The following is a 20865-nucleotide window of genomic DNA, read 5'->3' as shown; positions in this document are numbered from 1 at the left end:
TTTGATGCCTGTTTTGTCAGTATTTGACTCTTGTTGCTCTAATACTCAGAATCAGAAATGCATTGCATGGGTTGATGGCAAAAGCTGGCTGAGAAGCTTGACTGTGAAGTTTGGCTGTATAATATAAACAAGATGCCAAAAAATACTTAATGAGTTAAGCCAAGATTAATATCCTCCGTATGAAATCACCGTTTTCCTCCTGTGTTGTGTTCCACTGGTTCTCCTGAAATGCCCACTTGACAGTTTGTGCATAGCAAAAGGATGAGAGGAGCAGTCAGAGAACATAAGTTGTTAGATACACGAAACGTTTAAAACAGACTTTTAAAAACTACCCGGTGGTTTCTGGCATGAAAGCTTAATTTGCAACATCTTTGACTTCATCTTGAAGAATGCTGAGAATTTCCATTTCTAGGCGAAATCTGTGGGAGCTGCTTGTACATTTGTTATGTATTTCATTTGGAGCAAATTTCACCAGATTCCAGCTGTGTCACAGTGTTTTTTCCCATTATCTTTAAAAGTAAGATCAGACAACATCGCACGCTTGGGCTATTACACTGTGCTGTACTAACAACATAATCTATATTAAGAATAGGCATTACCATCAAATGTGCAGTAATAATATAAGTTGCTTAATAAATACACAGTCATGAACATTCTTGTCTGATAGGAAAAACAAGTCCTCTCTACAGCACAAGGACAAGTGCTGTTTTACAGTATACCTACATATGCTAAGTAAATAGGAATTTTTTGTGGGACATCTTTTTAAGAATATTTCTGATTTTATATTGCTTCTTGCTGACTTAGTAGGCTTAAATAGCAGCAAGCCTATTGCTTTGCTGTAGAGGAAGTGGAACTGCCCTATTATGTTGTTTCTGTAGTACCTGGATGTGCCTGGATATAGTGAATTCAGTCTATATCTCTCTAAAATAATCTTCCTGATCAGCACTGCCCACTTAAGTTACGTACATACAGACTAATTAGTTTGAAGAATCTTTCCTTTAACAAAATCTCTTATCCTTCCTGCAGTCAAACCCTCAACAGTGCCTTAGTTTCCCACCTAGCTGGCACTGCAGAGCTGAGTATAGATTCCTTGCTTTTAGAGCAGAAAAGCTGTTTTGGCTCTCTTTCAGTCCATCTCCATAAGGTGCAATCCTTTAGCCTTCCCTGAATTTAAGGGTCTGTTCCTTAATCTTTCCTAGGTTCAGTCCTTCTTCCTCATCAGACCTTGTCTGGTCCCTAGTTGTTGATCCAGAGCTTCTTTTATATGTTCTAAAAATCCTTCAAATCAGGAACTCTGCAAAAATTATTGTTACCAATATGTTAAAACATATCATTCTAGGCATTTTCTTTCATTGCCTTATGCACCCTACCAGGAAGAGATCTCATGGTGTTCCTTGTGCTTTTTCTGTAGTCTCTTCTGACTAAGGTCCAAGCCTGTCCTTTCCAGGAGGTTTCCTTAGTAAGTTGCCATTCTACCAGCAGAACACAGGTCTACCGGGAATTGTCCTAAAGTCATGTCAAATCCAGGGATAGGTGGGGAAAAAGGCAGGATGCCTATCACCTGTATGCAAAAGCCCAGTTTCTATTGCGTTTTCTCTCTATGAGTAGACTACTGAAATAAAGTTAACCATCAAAAAAAAACCACCTCTAATCCAGTCATTTATCATTGAGCTCCTGAGTGCCAGCTCTTTGATTCAATTGTCACCTTCTTAATCTGAGAAGACCCTGCCATCACTACTGAATGTGGAGAAGTTTGTCAGACTTCTACATAAAACCTTGTTATTTTTCCTTTAAGAATTCGATCAGTAAATAAAGGAAGGCAGACATATTTCTAAGTAGATCATATAAAATTTAGTTTGGTTTACATTTATTCTTCAGTAAAACTTGGCTGTTCTTTTATAATATTTTAAAATCATGATTTGAAAGAAGGCTGATCATTGCTAATACTTGCAGAGCCTTCCTGATTTGTTTGCCTTTTTTTTAATTTGGAGCAGAATAAAGGACATTCAGGGCTCTGTGAACATGGAAGGAAAAGGATTTTTATTGTGTGGTGTACTGTGGTATGGTTATCTTTTCTCTGCTCCTGTTTTTCATTAGCATGTAGCTAAAGACCTGGCCTTTTTGCATCTATATCACTGATAAAAATGAAATGTAAATCAAGGTTACCCAATAGACATTATAAAATGAGCAATCTGAATATAAACCACTTAAACTTTTGCTCTTTTCATTGTGCTGATCTGTAAAACTAGTAACCCAGTCCTGTACCTGTTAGGCTGCATAGACACTCAGGTCTGATAATGATGGAAGTATTCAGTATTTTCAATTCCCAGTGAATTCAACAGCAGCCAAGGGAGACTGAAACAAGTCTATGAATACCTTAACAAGATCAGACCCTGATATTGCTAGTGATTATATTCTGCACATGGGTTCCAAATCCATAACAAAATCAGAAAGACATTTGTTTGAGGTATTTATAGTCTGTTTGACTAACCATCTGTGCTCTGATTGAAGTATACACATGGTCCAGACTGAATAAAACCCAATTCTATGGATTAAAATAGTAACTTTGACAGTGTTACATCTAAAGATTTTACTGCTAGTGACTTTGTTGACCTGTTTTTATGTAAAGATAAATTTTAAACTGTAAAATCTGAAAGGTAGCATGAGGAAAGAGTGTGACTAGTCCATCCACTTCAAAAGGGTTTGAAGTTAAGGGATGCTGTTTGAATGCTGCATGCCTTTAAAAACTGCTGCTTGTGTAGGGTCTGGATTAAGCTAGCTGCCTTCCTCAGTTATTGAGTAGCTTTTGGGTTTATTTGCAAGTGTAAGGGTACTAAAGCTAAAATATGCTAAAGTATTTTGCCATGCTTTCACTTGTCTTATATTTCTATTTCAAAATTATATTAATTCATTTTTTTGTTGTTCAGGGTATTCAGTACAAATATTAGCAAAACATTAGAAATGTAGCCGACTATAGCTTGGAGTTAATTGTACTGGGAAACCTCACTGTGTTCAGTCAGTTCACTTTCTTCATCAAGATTATCTTTTTCATGGATCAGTATGTTCTGTATGTTCAAAATGCTGAGATTAGGAATCATGATGAAAAGATGAAAAGCACTAGGCTATATTAGGATTTGTTAAAAAACATATATATAATGGGCACTATTTATTGAAGTTGCTCCTTAGGAACAATTATTGAACAGCAAGGTTTTGGAAGTTGGTTATGCTTGTTCAGGATGGTAGGAAATTGAAGTTTCTGATATTGTTTCACAAGATTAATTTTCTTTAGTGATAACCTGGGGAATTCTTTAAATTACCTCTTCTTAGTTGATGTAGCACCATCTGCCACATCTGCAAAGAAGATAATTATTTTTAGGAGCAGCTGTGTTTTTTTGATTAAGTCTTGAGTCATCAAGGTCTGTATTTTTTAATTATTCAATGTAGGAAAATAGAAGCAATTGCTTTTCTTTTTGGTCAATAAGAAAAGATGGATCGTTATTACAGTTAGTGCCATAAAACCTCATAGCTATTTAGTACAGTCCTCTAATTTCCAAGAAATTTGTTTGCATTCTTTTTGAGAGCATTTAGCTTTGTAGGAAAGAAGTATCAGTCGTAATTCATGAATCAGTAGCACAGTACCAGGTGGCAAATAAGTGGCTATGGAGACTCTTCTGTTAATGGAAATATTAAAGTGAAAATGGCATACTTCTTAACACTGGGTCATAGGTCCAGGTTCTCAGCTTCAGTTTCAAAAGCTGAATTGTAAATTAGGATCTCTCACACCAAAGGAAAAATCCCCAAATGACCCATCCTTTAACAGAGATTCCTTGTAATGCCTGTGGCCTTCTGTGATAGCTCTAAATCAGATGAGCACATCTAAGTCAGATGAACATTCTCCATCACATAATAAACAAGTGGAGCCAAGCAAAGGTGAGAATTAGGACCTAAAACCTTCAAGAGCTTGCTTTATCTTGTCGCAGAAAGACTCCAATCTGTGCCAGATGTCTTGAAAGACTAGTAGCGTGTGTAAACTCTTAATGTGAAGTAACAAATACAGTACAAGAATGCAGTGCTATCATTTGGTGATGAGATGGCTACATCTCTGCAGCAGTTTCTTTCAGCTTCCTGCTGCTGAGGATCTAATGAGAGCAGGCTGCTTCTCAAAGACAGAATAGTTTTTACCTGGGGAGCTAATGAAAAGTAGCTTTATCTTACTGGCTTCGCTACAGAGTGAAGGTGGCAGAGGTATATGGCCTGAGGAGGATTTCTTAAGAAATCACATACGTATTGAAAATTAAAGCTTAGAAAGGGTGCCCACAGGCTAAAGAAAGAGAAAAGGAAACTTTGATCTAACTGAGAGATGAGATAATTGAAAAAGAAATGTTGAAAAGCCAAACCCATGCTCCATGTTGAAAGAAAGACCCGTGAATCTGAAGGTATTTAGACAGAAGAACCTTATACACTGCACCTCCCTGAGTTATGGAAGGCTCAGGTTTGTGACATTGGATGCCCAACCTGAAGAAGCTCAGCCAGGTGCTCATTTTTCCATCGGTTAGTATATACTGCTACGTAACTACTTTGCATGATACCTAGAAGCGTTCATGTAGCTGCCCATGAGTGGTGGCCAAGGAGCGAGGGTGTGTGTTTCTCTGTACTTCTTTTAGAAATTGCATACCCATAAACCCACTGAGGAGAAGTCTGTGGATTCTAAAACTTTTCCCAAATGTAGCTCTTATAATTTAACATTTCTTTGTTAAAATTATTGCATTTTTCGGTGATGTGAACCCTGACTGCATAAACTTTTTTGCAAACAGTGGGAGCCTGGAGTTCATATCGCTAGCACAACACTAGAGTTGAACTGCAATGCAGCATGAGAATAAGGGTTCTGCTCTACAATTACAGCACAGAAACATGAACCCTAAACAAAAAGAAGCTCTGAAAGTGTTAGAGATACTTACAAATGCATTGTCCTTCATCCTATGAAGCACAGTTGTTGATTTTACCTGTGCTCTGAATAATCAGCTGGACATGAACTACAGCTCTGAGGACTGGGACAGCTGATGAGAATTCAGGTTTACCAGGTTTCAGTAACACCAAAGGCAGTTGTTGTTGCCTGTCTGAACTTCATTCTGAGATGGAACCTTTCCTCATTCAAAACATTTCATGGCATTCTACGTTTATTTCACTCATCACATACTTTTAACAAGCTTTTCTATATTTACAAATGAAAAGTGGGTTTATTTTGGAAAGAACACAGATTTAAAAGGATTAAGAAGATTTTTGCTCTTTTTGCTTTCCACATGACTAGGAAGACAGCTTTACTTCTATATGGAACATGTAGTGTGCTACCCCTTAGTGGAGTATCATCCAGAGATAGCACAAATTTGTTAATACTCCGGAACATGACTCTTCAACTATATTTTCCAGCAATGCTTTAATGTACTATTCCATTTGAACTGTTTAATTAAGGTCCCCAAAGGCCTTCAGTTAGCCCCCACACTATCATCTTTATTGCTTTTAGACTCACTAACACTTTATACACTGGAATTTCAGTTCCCTGCACACAGTGTAAGAGCAAATAGTCATTATCAGCATATCAGCTCCCTGTAGGGCAAAGCAGTGGCAAAGCCACCCAGTCTTCCTCTCAGTGAAGAGCAGGAAAAAACAATGGGCCTTGTACTTCAACCTGCATGTCAGAGCTTCTGCTGGGAGTACTGAGTTGCACCTAGTACAGAGGCTGCACCTAAATGTGGACTTATCAAGGAGGGTACTTATACAATATTTGACCCTCTGAATATGAGGTTCTTATTTTTAATGAAGATATAAAACCACAATTACTTCATATGTTTAATGTCCCTCATTCTGTTAAAGAACTCAATATAAGGCCTATAAAATGCTATTTTGCTTTGTCAAATGTGAAATTACTGCTCAGAAAAGTTACCGTTTATCTATATAATCTGAGCAATCGAGTGGAATTTTGTAAACAGACAAAAGTCTCCCTTCTAGATACAAATGATGGTGGTATCTTAGAGAGTATTAAGCAGAATAACACTTTTCAAGTGAAGTCAGTTAACCTATGGGTCTCACTTGTGCGTCTGTGTTCAATCCTCCCATGCAATTCATGAAGCTTTCCCCCTGTTAGCAATTAATAAGTGCTGAGTTAGTTGTATGTTTTTCATTCACTCTTCTAATTCCAGCACATTCAGACACTTTTTTTTGGTAATAATTACAGAATAACACCACACACATCACCAAATTCTTATTGACAAAGTTACTTATCAATGGGAGTGGATATATTCATAACTGGCCCTATGCAGTATCAAGTAAAATGTACACAAATGAACCCTTGAGAGAAAGGTAGTCTCACTGATGTTTGCCTGTGGACTTGGACAAAAAGTGAAAGTAGCCTCCTCTTAACATATTGGCTTAAGCTCCAGTGAAGGTGACTTATGAAAATGCATTTTAGTTTTTAATTGAGCATACCAGGAAATTGCACATGGTCTGTTATCCTGTTAGAACTGGTGAAAGGTTATTAGTTAAGCCATGTTAACCTGATCACTTCTTACGGTTTGTCACGTGTTCCACATCTTCTCATAGAGGAGTTCCAATAAATTAAAAGCACTTTAGAGACCCAAATTGGGAAGCAGAACTTGGTTGTGTCAGACACTCTTTCCCTAGTACATTTCTGGAGAAATAGCCCTTTAGCACTTTGAGGTCTTTAACTGTGATCACATCATGTCCAGAGAGAGAAGCTTCACTAAGCTTGTGACAATTTCATTATTATATGGAGGGAGATCTTACAAGACTGGCCTGAACTATTCCAAAAGAAAAGTGTGAGGGGTGGTACCAGCTGTGCATGCAAATAACTTGCCTGGGGGAGCTTGTTTTCATGGCTTTGTATTTCACATCTGCACAGTCACAAAGTAAATTAGTTCTGTTGTGTACAATTGACTCACAAAACAGAGTATGTGCATGACTTCCCTTTGCTTTAAACCTACAATCTATCAAAGCTGTTCCACCTAGATTACAGAATTCAACCATTCCTCTTGTGTTTTTTACTTTTTAATCACTACCCCTTTACTTCTATCCAGGCAGGTAAAAATGCAGCAAACATTGCTTTTCTCTACCAAGCTGAATTAGTGCATTAAGTATTTAATTTGCTGCTCCAAGATGGCCACTTATGTAAACAACCTAGTACCACTATTTACAGTGTCATTCAAGACAGTCAGATGTCGTTATAGGTAGCTATATGCTATCCTCTAGTCTTTAAAAGACATTGGTCTGCTATTTTATATCCAAAGTATGTAGCTCAGGAGAGTCTTCCGAAAAGGGAAAATTAAGGTAATAAATAGACTAGCAATGCCAGCAAGGAGAGTATAGACAGCTTCTTGTAATCTAAGTTACATTTCTTTAATGAACTGTATTTTGGTGTCATTTGAGTTATCTATGTAGTTGAGTCACTGGAAAGGTTTTTGGGGGTCTGTTTCTTTTTTGTTCTTCAGCAGCTTTGAATCTCCACTGATGCATGAAGTCCCAGAGCACCAAGGCAGCAGCACAGACAGTTCGGCAAGCAGTTTGGGAAGCTCTGTCACAGCATGTAAGAAGGTAACTTCTAAGTTTATGTTATATTCAAAGGCTGATATATCCCACATTATAGCTTTGCTTTTTAGCTTTTGTCTTTATCGGGGATACCTAAAAAAGAAAAGGACTGATACAGCAAAATAAATCTGGGTGCTGTTATGGTCTCATGCAATTTTGTCTGCCTGGTCTAATCTTGCCTGGTCCCAAAATATATTAAACATATATGGGAGACAAACTCCCCCTGAACATTTCTATTTTCCCTCATTGTCCAACAATATGAAATAAAAGCAGTGCATAGCATGAATACCTTCAGGACTGCTCTTTAATAGGTGGCAAGTTTCTGGGTCCCAGACTGAGGGGTCCAGAGCTTTGCTTCTCTCAGGTCAATATAATGGAGGGTCCTTCCATGAAACAGCTTTTCTGCCTTCACTAGTATCTGACTTGAAGGGTTTCAGCAACCTGGGAGGTAGTATAGATTTGAGCATTGCTTGTTTGGTTGCCTCAAAATGAGTTTACATGTAGTTATTTACTTTAGAGAGTGGGGTGAGGGGAGCAGGGCCTGTGTGTGTATGTATGCCATTAGGAGGAGTCAGATATGACTAACATTCTTTTATGCATGTACGTAATTTCAGTACAACTGAGAACACACGAGTGAAGACCATGAATGCTTCCTTTTATTCCTCCTCCCCTGGGCCAGATTATGGCAGTACAATCCGAGGGAAAGGGGAACTACCAAATACCTGTTGAGAGGAGGGCAGACCGTCTTTCATCTCTCACTTTGCAACAACCTTCAGAGCTCTGCTATCTCCCACAGGCATAATTCTAGAGCTGATAAGAAAGCATTTGTTCTAATACACAAATGTTATCAAACTTCACAGTACATTCAGTTTTCCCATAATTCTTTCTTTCTTTATTTTCTTTCTTCTTACTTTTTATTTTCTTCTTTCTTTTCCGCTAGTAATAATGCTTTCCTTTGGGGTTTTTTTTTCCTTTCAAAATAACAACAATAGATATTTATATATGTAAGCAGAGAGAGAGAAAGATAAAACATGTAGAATATAAATATTTGTTTTCCTCATCCTGAAAACCACACTGTGGGTGTGGAGGGTGAGTATTGTCTGTCTACAGGAATTTTGCTAAATGTAAAATCATTGATATTAAAAAAAACTCAATAGACTGATGTGTATGCTGCAACTGGTCTTCTCCAGCTCACCCCAACATGGCTAAAAGGCAAAGTGTCAATATTTCATTTGATCAAAGGGTTTGCTTATTTACAAAAGAATACCTGCTTTTTAAAAAATGCTGCTGACTATAATTGGGATCTTCATATAAGTGGAAAAAGGCAGAAAATCCATTGTGAGAGAGAACATCTTAAATTTTCATTTAATCTCAGAGTTGTCTATTTTATGGAAGACTGAAGGACAGTGGCACAGCACTGAGAAGTGCCCCCACTGTGTTTACAGATGTTCCCAACTTAGTAACTTTCAGAAGGACCACTCTCTTTTAAAGGCTAGCCTTTACCACATGATTTAGAGCTGCTTCACCTGTCTGATCCCTTAACACTTGAACTTTTCATTTTAACACAAGTTGATTATATGATTGTCGGCACACTAAAAGAAGTGATTCACTTCTACCAACACTTCTGACAAACAGTAGGATATTTTGGGCTTCTGTACAACATAGCCACAGAACGTGTTACCATTCTTTTTTGTCTGTGGAAAAGGATAAAGAATTACCAAAAATAGGCCATTACCTTCTCTTTAGCCTCTGTTCTTACAGTGATTTTTAAGTTAGATGTATAATTGGTGGTGGAGTGAAACACTATGGGTTCCTGCTGCAAGAGAGCAGTTTAAACAGTTGATTTGTAAGTTTGAGTAATTGTATTTGGCATGAATGGCTCCTGTCAGGAACCATATGAGATGTAGCCTCTTACCACACAGACCAATCTGAACAAATGCAGAAGATGTACCCCTTGATATCTCATTCTGTCCCACTTTCATATCTTTTTTGATGAGTAGTAATTAACCAAAGCAATTAAGATGATCAGCCATGAAGACGCAGATGTTTCATTTGTGGAGCAGAGCCTTTTTAATGTTGTCTCGGTTATAGATATTTACTGTATTTTAATGTCTTATGATCTAAATCAGGGAGCAGGAAGCTGTTACACTAAACTCATATGCAATATTTTCCTCTGGGAAAGAGTGACTTTTCTAATCCACACTCTGCTAGAGGCTGATTTAGTTCATTGATTCACAGCACACTGAGTAATGCTGACGGCTGAGTCTCTAGATGGAAGTGGAAAACTTTTTTTTTTAGAACCATGAATTACTGCTGATTTCACATTTAGTGCATGATGCAAATTCATCCTGAATTATTTTCCGAGTGTGATGATCCTGCTCTGAACCAGATATACAGCAGTATAGTGTGTGCAGCTGTTACACATAAGTATGGTCAATGAATCAAGTTCTGCTTTCAGTTGTTCCATTGCAAATCAGAAGCAACCTCGCTGAATTCAGCAAAATTGCTAACGATGTATGTCGGTGGGATTGACCCAGAACTTGTCTCAATTAGATAAGAAGGAAGTACAAGGCAGGAGGAGGAAGTTTTGGCAAGTGATACCGTTTGCCTTAGAAGTGCAGGCTATATAAAAGAAGGATGCTTACTGACAGTTGAAGTAGTACAGGTTTGGGCTTCTTATCCTTTGGTACAGACCGGCTCAGTATATTTTGAAAATACGCTTAAATGCAAAAATGGCAATCGGAATGTATGGGTAGAGTTACATCTCTGAGGAATACCAGTTCTCACTTTGCATTTGATTAATTAGTCCTGTTAATTTAGGCCAGCCCCTTCAAGTTTATACACTTTTGATCATTGCAGTCATACATTATTTTACTATAAGGACTTCAGTATATTCTTTTAGAAGCATGAATATCCCAGCAAATTTTAATACATATGCAAAATCTCACTTGATGTAAACACATACACCTTGCCTAGTTAACAGGGAGAATGCCTTACAATAGCGAGCTGCTGTAAGAAGTATTATATTCACTCTTACTGTGTGTTTGACAGTGATAATATTGCTGTCTGTTACCAAAGAAATATGCTCAAAATTTCACATGGCTCCTACATATGCATTTTTGCATAGCAGGTGTGTATTACCCTAGGGTGATCAGCATTGCAGGGTGGCCCAAATTATCCTTCCTCCAAAGAAGCACTAATGGGAATGTTCTGAGCAATAACATGTCTGTAACAGTCCTGATGCAGAAACTTGCATTTCATAAGGTAGAGTTTAAACTCATCCGAAGTTTATCCCTCATTCCTGCCACTGCTTACTCAAATGTCACCTTCCATCTCCTGAACATCATTCAGATATGTGTACAACCAGACCATATACAAGGAGGCCTCTCCCACACGTTCCTGCACGCCTCCCTTTCCCACAGCACTGTCTTTTCTGAGTAATTTCCAGAGGCTTTCCAGATTACTTTGGGCCAACCTGTATTCCTTAGATTGCTGACCTCCGCCAGCTTCTGCTGCGTGGACTCAAGTATATCTGGTTTTGTTTTTCTAACCTGTCTTCTTCAAATCCAAAGTGCTAAAAAGTATTTCCTCCAACACCAGTAGTAAAAATGTTATGTCTGTTGCACCCTTCTTCACGTTTCTGGCTGCATTCTCAAGTGCATGTGCAGAACTACTTATGCACACATGAGAGCAGAATCTGGCCCAGCGAAAACATCATCCTACTAATGTTGTTCATCTCCTTGAGGTTACTTAAAAATCACATGCTGTCCAAGACTTCCATGTAACAATTTCTACCCTTGACTTTATTATGAAAGCTGCCTAGAAAAATTAAATGTACTATAAAGCCTTGCAACTCACTCATAAAGCATCCTGCAGTGACCCAAGCTTGGCAACTATGACCTTACCTGACCAAAACATTCATTCAGGAGAGTTATTTCTTCTGTTGGTGCTTTTCGTCCTCTGAAAGAAAGACAGAGCTACCAAGGATCATTTAACATCCCACTAGGTGAACTTTGGACTGCCCATCTCATTTCATGGGTTCATCATCTACAATATACATCTGCTATGATCTAGCTGTTCTGAAGTGTTGAGTGTGCACACCAAGTCCTTATGAGACAAAGAGTAGTAGTGCCAAGGATTTCTGAAGCTTGTTTCTGCATGATAATTTCTGCCTATTCAGGTTTCTCAGAAACTGTTTGAGATTTGGGAGAGAAAGATCTAAAGTCATTAAGGCTGAAGACAAATTTACTGTGATTTTTAAGGAAACGAAACAAGACTGCTTGTTACAGCAAAAGCTGTTTGAGCTAGAGAGAACTGTTTCCTATGTATGCAAAATTATATCTTAGCAGGTAATTAGAACTTCAACCCCTGAGTATCTAGAATCAGATGAAATCTGAAATATTTTTATATGTCGATACATAGGTGTGTGTGGGCATGTATGTGTACGTTCAATTCTTCATGTCTTCATAAAAGCCTCAGAGGATGGTACTTTTTGGAAAAGAGGAAAAAAATGCTTGATTCTAGATTTTACCAATCAGTTTATAATGGTTCAGTATTTCCATACTTGAACACATTTCTTTAAAAAAACCAACCAAACAAAACCAAAAACCAGATTATAACATTTACAGGAAATTGTTTCTGTGGGATATGAAATATATTATTTTCCCCATCTAGTCTCATAGTTAGTTATGGTGGCAGGAATATTCTTGTGCTGGGACAGGAGGTTATAAAATATTTTGAGTGCAGAGTCATTCGACTGGTAAACAAGATTAGCTAGCAGCCCCCAAGAAGAGACTGATATTGATGTGAAGTGTTTATGAGCCTTTGTCATTCTCAGAACAAAGTCTTTAGGCACGGTGCTTTTTCTGAATATTTTGTGAACCCTAAATTTGTATTCAGAAGCTCTTGGAAGAAATCCCATAGCAGGGCTGGAGTGCTGAGAAACAACCACCACAAAGGGGCAAAGCCTTTGTGGAATGTACCGACGAAGGGCACTGAAGCAGGCCAAAATTAAGGACTGTGGTGTTCCCCATTACCTCCTCATCCATCTTCTGCTGACTTTTATTCAGAAATCAATATAGAATAATACAGGAAGTGCAGTATTAACTATCCTACTGGCTTTCTGCCAGAAAGAAAAAAAATCAGAGAGGGTGTTAGTCTGTGGGTAGTAAAAAGTTTACTTCTGGATTGGCCATGAGTATTAGAAAATTGTGTCAACTGCCCAGATCAGCTTTACACAGTCATTCATCCTCCCTGAGAAATGAAGAAGTCTCACAAGTTCTTCTCACTTCTCTTCCTAAGGAAGGGATCTAGATCAAGTGATCCTGAAGTAGGACAAAGGTGTGTCAATGCAAAACATGCAGTGAGGTAAAGTACTGTGGATAGATTTTTTCCCAGGTAGAGCAAAAAAATTTATATTTTAAAATATCATTATTAAAATAAAAGGTCAAAGAGCTAGAGTACAGCCTATTTCCATGTAGTGCAAGAATTGTGAGAAGTACAAATAAAACATACATCCATTTCACAAGCATACTTCTTAACATTGCTGCCTTTGAAAGACGATAAGCCATATAAGATGTTTTATAAGTAGCACCATTTTTGCAGCTAGTCTTTTCCTGTTGTTACCTAGTTGTCTTAAAAATACTAAGAGTCCCTCTTTTTCATGAAAGAATGTTAGTACAGAGGCAGCAAGTAAGGAATTCAGTTTAATCTAAGCATCAGTCTTGCAAAACTGGCTTTGCCTCTTCATAGCCTACAGATATCTGTAGACGAGTTTTGTTTTTGTTTGAGCAGAGCTTGTAGCCTAAGTTGTAAGACTGAGTCAACACAGAGAGATTAAACACAAAGTTTTGGTCTCAGGGTACTGTGTGAGCTCAGTACTCATTACAGCGGGTTTTAAGTACTTTAGCTTCTCAGAAAGCAGAAAAAATGTGTTTAAGAAGAAAGAGTTTGTAGCCTAGGTAATCCCAGAAATGAGGCTGCTGGCAGAATGAATAGTACTGATCTAGCATGGAGAGAGATACAGTAAATCATAAAGGCTGCAAGTTTATGTACCCTAGCATAATTAAATAATTAGTTTTCCCAACATCTATGTTTATCACTTAAACACAGAAGAAAACTCCTAGCAATATTTTCCAATTAAAATGTTGGGTTTAGGCCTTTCCTTCAAGTATCTCCCAAAAGCTTTCAGTTCTGAAAGAAAATAGGCTAATACTTTAGCGGATATATAATTCACTTGATTTAAGGTGCATTAACAGGACAGATCCAAAAGGAACAGGGGTCCCAGTCTTGCCCCCGAAAAATTTTGTAGGCAAGATTTCCTTTGAGTTACGACAGAGTTCAGGCCCCCAAAGCACAGTAGGACTGAGTAAATTTTTTAATTATTTTAACTATTTTTAACTATTTCAACAGATTCTCTGCAGCAACAGTCTGCTAGAATCAACAGACTACTGGCTGCAGAATCAGAGGACACCATGCCAAATTGGCTTTCTGGAAGACAAGTCAGAAAGCAACTGTGCCTCAGTAAGTACTCACTCATCTCCTCTGGGGAAAAGTCCATTGAGGGTTTTCGGGGTAGGGTATGGGGCCAACCACAATATATACTAAATTTTAAAAAGTCAAGGACTAACTGATACTGAAATTATAGCAGTCTATCTATAGTTTCTGTAATTTCCAGCTTTCTGTTAAAAGCGAACATACAAAGCAAAAATGCATACAGATTTCTATACAGAGCACGTTAACAAAAATACCTGCAGAGGTTCCCCCACATTCAGCCTTCAGAGTTTGTAGCCCTCTGTATTTTCTAATGTTTGTAATCTGCAACTGACAAGAGAGAATAATAAGCCAAAAAGAAAATTATTCCAAACCATAAATTTTTAAGTGGCAGGTTGGAAAGAGCAGATGTTTAAAAGGCTGCTCAGAGTTCTTGAAGGCATAGAGATACAATTAAAGAGAAAACTCTTTCCATATTAGATGAGGAGAAGCTGCTAAAGAACTTAAACAGATTTATTTTACATTTGAAATGAAATTTAAATCTTGCTATTGTGGGTTATAACACAATTAAGAACAGCTTTTGGTTAAAACCATACATGAAAAAATAAGAGTTGTTATGTTTCTCTATACACTATTTATATGAAACTGGATGAGAGTACATTGCTCTGACTGTAATAGTTTTATTTGATGCAAGGACTCAGGAGAGCAGATCCTTACTTGAATCCCATTTGATTGCTACTGCCTGGCCCCAGTAAGCCAACCAAGGGCTTTAGAAAAGAGCAGTTTTATCTCAGGCAAAAGGTTTCCAGCACTGCTTGTGCTGCACACAACCTAAAGATCAGCTGAGGGCTCTCATGGAGTCTGCTGGGATTCCCTCAAGGACATGGACATTTCAGCTCTAGTTGATCAACCCAGATGCCTGCTGTGAAGAAACTGAATCTCCAACCCATGATGGCGATGACTGGAGGCTTTGTGTCTTGCCTGTGGGTAAGGCAGCATTCTTGAGAAAAGCAGGAGTGATACAACAGTGTAATTGCAGCAGTTAAAAGTTAGGAATATGGTCAAAGGTTATAGGGCTCAATTCACTGTCATGCTGTCCACTGGGCTATTTTTTTCCATGAGACAGAGCGAGCAAAATACACAACCTAATCAGAGTGTGCTAGGATGCAACCATACAAGGTATAATCGCCTCTTTGTCAAAGACAAACAAGACAAAGGTATTTCCTAAGAAAACAGCTTGTTACTATAGTGTGATGGTGTAGTTCTGCTTGTAGGCAGAGAGTGGGCAAGGGTGCTCTGTGAGGCTTCCAGGATGCAGAACTGCCCCGCAGTTCTTAAGCCATTCTAAATTACAAGACACTGAATGACCCCTTTCTTATGTGGGAGCAATGTTAGGATATGCTTTGAAACAAGGTCTGTCAAGTCAAGTCATCTTGCTGCATTGCCTACTCCTTGCATAGTGTACATATACAACAGCCAGCTTTCCCTGTATCACTTTCTGAACACAGTGCCAGCTCTACACACACAAAAAGTTTCACAATTTTCGAAGCAAAATTGTAGTTCCTAGTTGATTCTGTAATTTGCATTTGTCACTATAGAAGAAAAGAGGTTACACTGAAGAATTTTCTATTAATGAGATTGAAGTGGAATGTACAATAATATATTGAGTGAAATTAAAATATCATATATAGAGAGCGTGAATTCAGAAGCTAAGAAGTTAAATATTATTTTGGAACATTGCTGCTCACATCAAGAGAAAAGGTATTTGGTGGCCAGGAAGCTTAGTTCTTGATCTGTCCCTGGAAGTTGTGGTTTTGAGTTACTGTTAAATAGTTACTCATAAACTTATGAGCGGAACTGAAGTTTTGTTCATATTCCTGGTTAATTTATTCTGAGTGGTAGTACGGTACAGAATTTTAATTTGGGTGCCTAAAAAGTTGCACAACTAGTGTAAATACAAGCAGTAAACTAGAAAAATTTGACATTAATCATCAAACTTGAAATGTGGATCAGAATTGCTCTCCCCACCTTTAATACATGGGGTGTTTCATTTGGCTGCGCACAGTATATGACCAAACCAGGGAACAGGGAATACTTAACCACTGTGCAAGGACTAAGCATTAGTTCAGTATCATGCTCGGGACCTGCAAAGCATTTCATTCTGAGTCCTTTCCAATGACTGATACTAAATGAGCAGAAACTGCAGGAATGAGGGAAGAAGGAGGATATGAACATGGAATAGTTTCTCCAGTTTCTCAATTAGTAAGCAAACCAGACTGCCCTTAGTAGAAAATATGTTCTCTTTCATGTGGAAGATTTTATAAATTGCTGTTGCCAATGGTGCCAGAGATGTTTTAATCAAACTGCCTCTGAAAGTTGTCATTAGGTTTGCAGAAGGAAAAAAGAAATCTCAAATGTACTATATCATTAACAGTTGCTTTTCCCAAAGATAGCTGGTAATACATTTAGCTATAGTGTTCAGTTTTCATTTGGAAGAGTTCATGTTTACTTCTAAGGGGTCTAATCTTACTGTAGCTATAAATGCAACAAGACCATATGAACACAGCTTTCATAAATGTTACATTCATTATGTTCAACTACAGATTAGTGCAGTTAGTACAAGTAAAAAAAGACTCATGGTGTCCTACATATGCTTACCAAGTATACTAACATTGATTTATTAAAACACTAAATATTAACTCAATTAGAACAGACTACTTTTTGAAGGAGATAAATTTTTTTTTAAGCAGACAGGCATTTTGGTATGTGTAATAGTCCATTCATTTCCAATGAATGAAAATGTAGCCATTATGATATGACTATAATAAACTGTGTTCCGGGAACAGTGTTTCATATTTGCTTAAGTTGGAATTCTCCTGAGCTCTGAAAATTATTTCAAATTCTGATGCTCCACCATAATAGAAGAAGTGCTAGTCTGTCCATATCTAATCCAGCGTTTCTGGTTATCTGCAAGGATGAACAATAGAAATCATAGGGAGAAATAACAGTGGAATGTGGTGTCTGATCTCCATTTTTATGCCAATTAGCAGTACGTTGATGAGTTGTCTGTGAAAAGAGGTGTTATATGTACAATGAGCGAGTATGATGCGAACAGAGTTTGAAAGATTGTCGTGTCCTAACTTTCCTTTTCTACTTTTTGTACATACTATTTTTGTCCAATTCTCTGTGTTTACATTTAGGAAATGAGATTAGATACACGGGGATTGAGTCCAGGGGGACAGGGCTAACTGTCTTAGGTTATTAGAGCTTTCTAGGGAGACTTCCCACAGAGGTTAGTCAGGAAGGGGCAGATGAAAGAGATTTCTGTGTGCTTGAAGTGAAGGCACAGTGGGAGAAAGAGAAGGTAAAGCCTAGGTAGTAGCACTGTTTATTTTCATGTCTGTATTGGAATAAAACATCCTACCAGCTCACCTTAAATTGTCCCTGAGCTGAAGCATGCTACCCTCCCTATTTCAGATGAGCTTATCTGATTTTGCCGTGCTGCTGCTCAAAAAGATTACACTCCCTCAGTGAAAAACAACTACTACACCGATGTTATGAGTGGTTTTTTGCTCTTCAGAGAATATTTGAGTAATTGTTAAATGTTAAATCAAACTTAGTTCAATTAACAATGACACTGTTTAGCAGCAGTTTACTGCAGCAGATGAGAATACATATGTGCTGGTTTTGGCTGGAATAGAGTTAATTTTCTTCATAAGTTCATGCTAATATCATAATTAGATAGCATAAATTTTAAATATAATTTAATTATGGAAGTCTTGTTTTGTTTGTTTCCAGGTAATGAGAACTTAATAAAAAATCCACCTAACAGAACAAAATACATGGATTCATGAGACATAATGATTCATAAGCTGCACATAGTGACTTGTAAATGTAATTAAAATATCTGTAATGTGACATTCTTATTAACCCATTGAGAGATCTCATAAAATAAATGTAGTGTCACATAAATATATATACCTTTATCCACTCCATTATTGCCAACTATCTTTCTCTGGACCCACATCAGATGTTCTCTGCTTTGGACAAGCTTTTAAGCGAACCGTATTTGAAAAGAAAAAACTGATAGATACATTGTCCCTACTTTCCCGCCAAAGATCTAGATTATTTACTTAAGAGCACTGAGCATTTGTGGTTGGCTTATGTTAGTACAAGTTAAGAAATTTAAATTCTTCCTTAATTAGAAGATTTATAATTTCTTCTAGCACTGGACTCTCCTAAAGTGCAAAGTTTTAATCTTGCACACAGAAAAGTTGTTTATGATTTTTCTAAGTAGTTCCCAAGATTTGAAATTTTCTTTTCATGGCGAGGACAAGGGGGAATGGACACAAATTGCTCTTGGGGAGATTCCGATTGGACATGAGAGGGAAATTTTTCACAGTGAGAACAGTGAACCATTGGAATAATCTCCCCAGGGAAGTGGTTGACTTGGCCACGTTGGACACTTTCAAGATTTGGCTGGACGGGGTGCTGGGCCATCTTGTCTAGACTGTGCTCTTCCCAGAAAGGTTGGACTAGCTGATCCCTGAGGTCCCTTCCAACCTGGGATTCTGTAAATCTGTGATTCTGTGATTCAGTGCCAGTGCAGTAAGCATCAACATGATTAAGGTGGTATTGCCTCGCTGCTGAAGATGTATCTTAAATGTCTTTTAGGAATTCTTAACAAAAAGAGTTATTTAGAAAAAAAGTAGGATACAAAAGAAAAAAAAAAAAAAGATGGTATTGTAGTCCTGGAAGACATTTGGCATTCATTTACCTCAAGATGCATAAATCATACCAGTGAATTTTCCAGAAATTCTCTGGACTTTCACATTCTAGACCAACAACAGACAGAAAAGCCATTAGAAATATTTGCACTGAGAAAAGATTTTATCTCAAAACAGACCCAGACTCCAATAATCTCCCACAAAATGTGACATGCCTTCTCCCTCTTCACGTGATCATCTTGCCCAAACATGGAGGGATGGAAGTAAGGCTTCCTGCTCCACACAGCCTAACAGGGAATTGCACTTGAGAACCATTGATCTATGAAAATACACCCTTTCCTTCCCAAGAAGTGTACCTCCATGTGAGGCGTAATGGGATTTCCAGACTGGCAGAAATACTGCAAACTTTTTGTCAGGTATCCTGGAGAAGTAGAAACACAAACTTTACACCATTAAATGGCAGTGATAGACATGGAAGATGGAAAATGTCTGCTTTTCAATTAAAAGAAAGCAATAAAAAACTGCTCATTTCTACTTTAGCATAACAAGATACCACTTTTTAAAGAATCAGGATGTGTCAAGGGCTCTAGAGCTCATTTTTAAATCATTTTATGTCTCTCTATAGCTGACAAAAAATCTGGCTTTGCAGGCAGATGGGTGAGAGAACAGTTTCAATAAAGAGTTTAGAGATTTAAAACATTCTTGAAATAGTCCAGCAACTTTTCTGCTTGCAAGTACTCCTACTCTGTAACAACATAAATGCTCACACCAGAATACTCCATACAAGTATGCATATAATGTAGGCTATATGCATAGACATGCACAGTTGTATATTGGTTAGATCCAGCCCAAGGGAGCAGCAGGAACACATGGCCAGAGTAGAGGGAAGGGTAAGGACAGCAGCCCAAACTTCGGTCAAATTCAGTCTTCTTAAGGTACCCTCTCATTTAATTGGTGGATGTTTTTGTCTGACCCTGTGCCATTTGCACTTTTTCTCCAAGTGCTCTGATGAGTGCTGGTGGTAGCACAAAGGAGAGTTGAGGACAATGTAACTAGGGAAGTGGGCATGGTGGTGCCAGTAACCAGCAACTGGGTGGGCTTATGCCACATGGAATAACCCTGATCTGTCTGCAGCACAGGAGGAGGAGGAGTTGCAGCCTTGTTAGCTGGTTAGCTGAGTACAGGAGAACATACTCTGTTTAGGAGACAGACATTAGCATCTCAAGGAAAGGAAGCAATGCTTATATTAGTGAAGGGTTGCAAGGCTGTTGCTTTGGTGAGAAATAAGACAGATTGTTAAGAAAGCAAACAGGTGATGCAATTATGGGTCATGTGTCTACGATCTCTCTGTTTACTGAGGTATTGAAGAATGTAATTTTGCCATATCAGCAGCTGGATTTTCAGAACTGGCTGCTTACCTCCCTACTGCATAGCTTCGCTGTGCTAAGCAGGTACCTAAGTGTTGTCATTGCAGTTTAGCCATCAAGCTTTTAAACTGATTTAGGAAGAGGTCAAGGATACCATCACCCACTAATCTGAGCTGGTCAAATCAGGGCTTCTGTGGTCTCACCTCTTCCTCATCCAGCCCATACTTTGTCTTTTTTACTGCCCTCACACTCGTACAAACATGCAGGAGGTCAGTTCAGAGAGAAAAGTAACTGTGAAATTAAGAAATTCGTTTTTCTGGCCAATTCTTCCTTGAATCATCTCACCATATTGTCAAGTGCCAGTGCTCACTCAAGTGATGGAACAGAAACATCCAGGAAATGGCTCCCACAAATTAATTCAAACTATATGATAACATATGCAGAAAGGCAAAGTCTGTGACAAGGTATATTTTGAGGGGAAAAAAAGAGAGCAGCTTGCAGTTCAATTAAAGTAGATTAAGAGTGGTTTTCATTCATTTCTTCACCCAAGTCTTTTTAAAGATTTGATGCTACATATCTTTAGACATTTAGGTACAGATATACAGATTTGTATTTCACATCAGTCTTTGATACTTGAATTACTTCCAGGTAACTTACTAACAATAGTGCAGACACTGGGT

The 20865-nt window shown here is 38.0% G+C and overlaps 1 protein-coding gene across 4 annotated transcripts in view; it reads left to right on the top strand.

The window, feature by feature from the left end:
- Positions 1–20865, top strand: part of SPHKAP (SPHK1 interactor, AKAP domain containing) — a 75468-nt gene that overhangs the window by 13604 nt on the left and 40999 nt on the right. For 3 of the 4 annotated variants that reach the window (XM_075098788.1, XM_075098787.1, XM_075098789.1), the window contains exons 2-3: positions 7506–7605; positions 14011–14121. In XM_075098788.1, coding sequence (XP_074954889.1) covers positions 7506–7605; positions 14011–14121 — 211 coding nt within the window. Of the gene's footprint in view, positions 1–7502; positions 7606–14010; positions 14122–20865 lie in introns of all 4 variants that reach the window. The other variant, XM_075098786.1, reaches the window with a different exon arrangement.

The sequence above is a fragment of the Phalacrocorax aristotelis genome, chromosome 7 (assembly GCF_949628215.1).
Source record: "Phalacrocorax aristotelis chromosome 7, bGulAri2.1, whole genome shotgun sequence".
NCBI lineage: Eukaryota > Metazoa > Chordata > Aves > Suliformes > Phalacrocoracidae > Phalacrocorax > Phalacrocorax aristotelis.
The sequence above is the reverse complement of the archived record's forward strand: the minus strand, read 5'-3'. Positions and strand labels throughout refer to the sequence as shown.